The 5,554-nt window shown below is 42.8% G+C and overlaps 2 protein-coding genes across 4 annotated transcripts in view; one reads left to right on the top strand and one right to left on the bottom strand.

The window, feature by feature from the left end:
* Positions 1–2,013, top strand: part of angptl1a (angiopoietin-like 1a) — a 14,943-nt gene extending 12,930 nt beyond the window's left edge. Inside the window, exons 4-6 of the mRNA XM_034881156.1 lie at positions 152–345; positions 1,017–1,287; positions 1,442–2,013. Coding sequence (XP_034737047.1) covers positions 152–345; positions 1,017–1,287; positions 1,442–1,629 — 653 coding nt within the window. The 3' untranslated portion in view covers positions 1,630–2,013. The remainder of the gene's footprint in view (positions 1–151; positions 346–1,016; positions 1,288–1,441) is intronic.
* Positions 1–5,554, bottom strand: part of ralgps2 (Ral GEF with PH domain and SH3 binding motif 2) — a 74,643-nt gene that overhangs the window by 20,985 nt on the left and 48,104 nt on the right. The window lies entirely within an intron of this gene.

The following is a 5,554-nucleotide window of genomic DNA, read 5'->3' as shown; positions in this document are numbered from 1 at the left end:
TAATGCAAATTGCAATATGACAAATTATTGTGGAAAATGGTGATTATGCAGAAGGGAATTTTTCTACTAAACATTTTAAATCTGACCCACTAGCACAATCTATTCAACCCTTATTTTTCTTCTTCTTCCTACTACCACCTTCTCACCACAGGACCTTTTAAAGACTGCTACCAGGTGCGACAGGCAGGCTACACCACCAGTGGTATGTACCTGCTTAAAACAGATGCCAGTGATCGGCTGATCCAAGCCTGGTGTGAACATGGCCTTGATAATGGAGGATGGACAGTGTTGCAAAGGAGGAGAGATGGCTCTGTTAACTTCTTTCGGAACTGGGAGAACTACAAGGTAAGCTTAGGAAACAATTAGGGTAAAGGCAGGGTTAAATGAGACAACCTAACCAAACATTTGGATCAGATTCTTATGGGGAAAATATCTGAATTCCTCCGAGCATTAGAGAGAACTGTGTTTAGAGCTTTTTCTTTCCCATTTCCTAAGTGACCTAGTCTAAGCAGGTCATTTCAGGGCCAGTAAGCAAGCACTTGCTCCGTCAATGTAAACAGCTTAGCGGCGGATTTCCTCGCACCAAAATCACAGCCAAAAGCTGGAGCCAGAGACCTACATACACAGATCTACGCAATCTGAGAGCCATGGTGGGCTGAGAGGGAAATACAGCTCAACCCCGCTGGAAAAGATCCCTTTATCCTTTTTCTATTTTTTATCTCAAGCGTAAGACTTTGTTATTGAGATGTGATCTAGGATCTAAGAGCAAGCTGGGGAAAGACAAAGGAGCACAAAAATGACAAGTAGCGCAGTTTTCTCTGTAACAAAAGAAATTATAATATGGCAAAGACAAGAGTTTTCCTTTCAGTCATAAAATTAGATTTAGTAATCAATAGCTACTATTTATGTTGTGTGGATCAGGAACAGAAATGTGTCTCTGCAGGTCTGCATTTGCTGTATTCAACTATCCATCTAACTGCAGCCAAATCACCACCGCCCCTTCTTGTCCCCAACAGAGAGGATTTGGAAACATAGATGGTGAACACTGGCTTGGGTTGGACAATATTTACAACCTGGGGAAACAGGGCGACTATAAGCTGATGATAGAGCTGGAGGACTGGACGTTGAAGAAAGTGTATGCCGAGTACAGCAGCTTCCACCTGGAGTCAGAGAGCGAGGGTTATCGGCTGAGGCTCGGCACCTACCAGGGCAACGCCGGGGACTCGTTCAGCAGTCACAACGGCAAACAGTTCACCACACTTGATCGCGACAAGGATGCATTTACTGGTAAGGGAGGATGCTAGATGAGTTCCAAATGCTTTGTGAGCTCTCATATTAGCACATGAAGTAGAAGTACTATAATGACACAAGATAGGGTAAGCTCCTCCTTTTCCTTTCTATCACACTCATCTTTTTATGATATTGTGTCCCTGTCTACTAGGTAATTGCGCCCACTTCCATAAGGGTGGCTGGTGGTATAATGCTTGTGGCCAGACCAACCTGAACGGTGTATGGTACAGCGGGGGAGTTTACCGCAGCAAATTTCAGGACGGAATCTTCTGGGCAGAGTACGGAGGAGGTTTCTACTCCCTCAAGTCAGTCCGCCTCATGATCCGACCGATCGACTGAAACATTGGACTTAGTTCCCTTCAAATGCACGTCCGTTTCCTTCCTTATCTTTATCTACCCATACACAAAGTCTCCAAAAGTCAAAACCAGGAGTCCCTGCCATTATACAAGAGGGCCTTGTAAAATACAAAGGAGGAAGAGACGGTGGCATGCGTTTATGGCCAGACAATAATGACTCCAGCAGTCTAAGCAGTGAAATTGCTTCCAAGGTGACTTTGAGATGAAGACTGCTATTGCTCTTCTGTAGTAATTGTTCTCCACTTTTCAGTCTGGAAAGTAGTGGTCAATCAAGCGCCCTGGGACCATTAAGTATTACTTCAAAGTGTCCTGCTTTACTCACTCTTGTTGAAACTCAGTATGTTATAATGGGAAATGGTCATTTAAGACATGAGATTTAATGTCTTAAAGAGACTTCCGAGCAGCAAATCATGACTTATTGAAAGTAGTGTCGCCCGTACCAAAGGGTATTGGATGCGGTTGGATAACCACAGTCGTAACAGATGTAATGGGAGGTTAAACCATAAATGCATGAATAATTATGAAATCAAAAGTCGTGTTGCCAGTTAGAGTCCCTTACAATCAAACGCCTACTGCCTAATGGTTTCTGGGTTTTGTCTGGACTTCAGGGGATTCCTTCGACCAAAACCGAAAATGAACTTGTACAACAGTGTGCTTCTCCAGTGTCCATATGGTAGAGCTGGTTTTGGTATGTAAATATCTTTGGCTTTATTTGTGAAAGGTAATTTAAGAGGTGTTATTCTACTCCAGCCAAATGTTCACAATGTCTCTGCCATTCTATGTTATTTATCAGTGTATTTATGGTAAGTATAGTCATGGCCTTTTCATATCTAGGCCTGTAACTAAACAATTCTTAACATTTTTTATCCCATGTAAAGATACATAAATGAAACTTGAAAAGAGGCACACACACACACCACCAGAGTGGATGTTTAGTTGGAGATTTGAGAAATTCTTTGTAAACATTGAATGGTCTGTCACTCTTCACTTAGCAGTACATAAATGAATATGAATACAAATAAAAGTTTCAAAATTATATCTAGTATGAATGTAAAACTTGAAATATTACACAATGTAAAATATTAGCTAAGCCTTTATCTGTATAAAGAATGATTCAAACACCTGAAATCACACACACACACACACACACACACACACACACACACAAGGAAATTTGTATTTGGTAGATTATTTCTTTGTGGTAGCAATGATTTTTACCAATATATCTTATATCTTTGGAAAGCCTGTTTAGTTCCCTTTCAAATTGTGCCACATTTGTAAGGAGCATGCATTTGTGGGATGAGCAGCAAAGCTGAATATCTGGGTTGCGCTAATAAAAACTTCCAACTGTCAAATAGTCAAATATTGTTCACAAATCTGTTAGTGAGCATTTCTCCTTTGCTGAGAAAATCCATCCACCTGACAGGTGTGGCATAGCAAGATGCTGATTAGACAGCATGATTATTGCACAGGTGTGCCTTAGGCTGGCCACAATAAAAGGCCACTCTAAAATGTGCAGTTTTATCACACAGCACAATGCCACAGCAAATGTTTGAGGGAGCGTGCAATTAGCATGCTGACTGCAGGAATGTCCACCAGAGCTGTTGCCCGTGAATTGAATGTTCATTTATCTACCATAATCCATCACCAAAGGCATTTCAGAGAATTTGGCAGTACATCAACTTCAGACCACATGTAACCACACTAGCCCAGGACCTCCACATCCAGCCTCTTCACCTCCAAGATCGTCTGAGACCAGCCACCCGGACATCTATGGCAACAATCGGTTTGCATAACCAAAGAATTTCAGTCAGAAACCATCTCAGGGAAGCTCATCTGCATGCTTGTTGTCCTCATCGGGGTATCCACCCGACTGCAGTTTGTTGTCGTAACCAACTTAAGTGGGCAAATGCTAGCACTTGATGCTGTCTGGCACTTCAGAAGGGTGTTCTCACCGGATATGTCCCAAGCATGTTTGGGACGCTCTGGTTTGGCAAATATGACAGGTCTGCCAATATCCAGCAACTTTGCACAGCCTGGAGGAGTGGACCGACATTCCACTGGCCACAATCGAGAACTTGATCAACTCTGTGCGAAGGAGATGTGCTGCACTGCGTGAGGCAAACGGTGGTCACACCAGATACTGACCTCCCATTTTAGAGTGGCCTTTAATTGTGGGCAGCCAAAGGCACACATGTGTAATAATTCTGCTGTCTAATCACCATCTTGATAAGCCACACCTGCCAGGTAGATGGATTTTCTCAGTAAAGGAGAGGTGCTCACTAACACAGATTTAGACAGAAATTTGTGAACAAGATTTGAGAGAATTAGGCCTTTTGTGTACATAGAAAAAGTCTTAGATCTTTGAGTTCAGCGAATGAAAAATGGGGGCACAAACAAGTTGTTAATAATGAAGACTAAAATAAAAGAACTGGGGTGACAGGGTAATAAAAGGCAAGAAAAAGACAGAAGGAAAAGAGAAGGAGCGGAACATTCCTTCCACATAACGCTGTGGAGCTTTTCTTTCCCTAAAGTACAAACTTATATCTTGAAATTATGGCTCCCCTCGGACCTTTCCCTCTGAGGAACCATAAGTCAGAACAGATAAGAGCCGCCTGACGCAAACACAGCATAAGGAGAAGCTTAAAGACACAGTCAACACGTTTCAGCTCAAACACTCACACATCCACACAGTGAGCCAACATGACTGGCAGGTAGGCTTGCGCTTAGCCATCTTAAATACTGTGTATCCATGGCAGTCCAGCAGCCCAAGCCAAACCTGGCTGTACTACCTCCTAGGTCAGAAACCAGTAGGGAAATGAACCCCTCAGTTGGCTGGCTTTCTGATCTATCACATTACCCTTGGTGCTTATCACCTCATTGATTATTTCACAAAATGTTGTTGCACCAACAACTACAGCAACAGCATGCTGGAGGGTCCTTTGTGCTGCTTTCTGGTCCTATGTAGAGTATTTATCCACTGTTCTACACCAAACGCAAATAGCTACTACAGAATCCCAATTTATATAATAATACTACTAAAGAAACATTATTCAGTGAAGGGTAAAGGTAACACCCCAGTTTACACATGACATATTTCCGCTGCATTTCTTTTTTTTACTATTCTGTCTAACAGAACAAAGACTTGACTTTTATCCACTGGCACTGTGCCAACAGCAATCTAAAGCATAATTTTAGGCCTTAAATCATTGTTTTATCTCACAAATGTAACTACAAGATTATCTATTGGGCTGTGAGAACTGTCAAAACACTGGAGTGCACAGCAGTACACCGCTGAACCCAGTGTACACAACGAAGGACTACAGCTACTGCTGTTGCTTTTGCTACGTGGCGGGTGTACACGTGAAGGTGACAAATTGGGGAAACATTTTCAAGTGTGTTCGTTATGTCACAGTGGAGCCATACATTTCTGTGGGCTCTTTGTCCTTAGCATGATTGGCCAGAGAACAGGGACAAGTTCATCTGAGCATTTAACAGGCTGGCCCTGTGGTGAGCGCAGACAGGCGGGGGTTGTGTCTGCCAAGCCTAATAGCCGGTCAGAGTTCATTCTCTCTCACACGCACGCACACACACACGCACACGGTGGAAAAACAGAAGCTTGATGACTACACAGGAGACAAACAGGCTCCAGCCTCGTTATCCCCAGATAAGCATCACACCTACAAAGATGCAAAAGGAGCGAAGACAGAAACATGGTAGTAAGTTAAAAAAGTGGCACAAGTACACTTTGTAAAAGTTAACCATCCTTAGCACTTAGAAAAACATGCATAGTAATGTAAGCACTCTACTGTGGATTGGGATTTCTATTTAAGCTTCAACAGGTTCTTTGTTTATTGACTAGAAAGGTAATCTTGCGCGCACGCACACACACGCACACGCACACACA

This window comes from Etheostoma cragini, chromosome 9, assembly GCF_013103735.1.
Source record: "Etheostoma cragini isolate CJK2018 chromosome 9, CSU_Ecrag_1.0, whole genome shotgun sequence".
Classification (NCBI taxonomy): domain Eukaryota; kingdom Metazoa; phylum Chordata; class Actinopteri; order Perciformes; family Percidae; genus Etheostoma; species Etheostoma cragini.
This window is presented reverse-complemented; position numbering and strand designations above follow the sequence as displayed.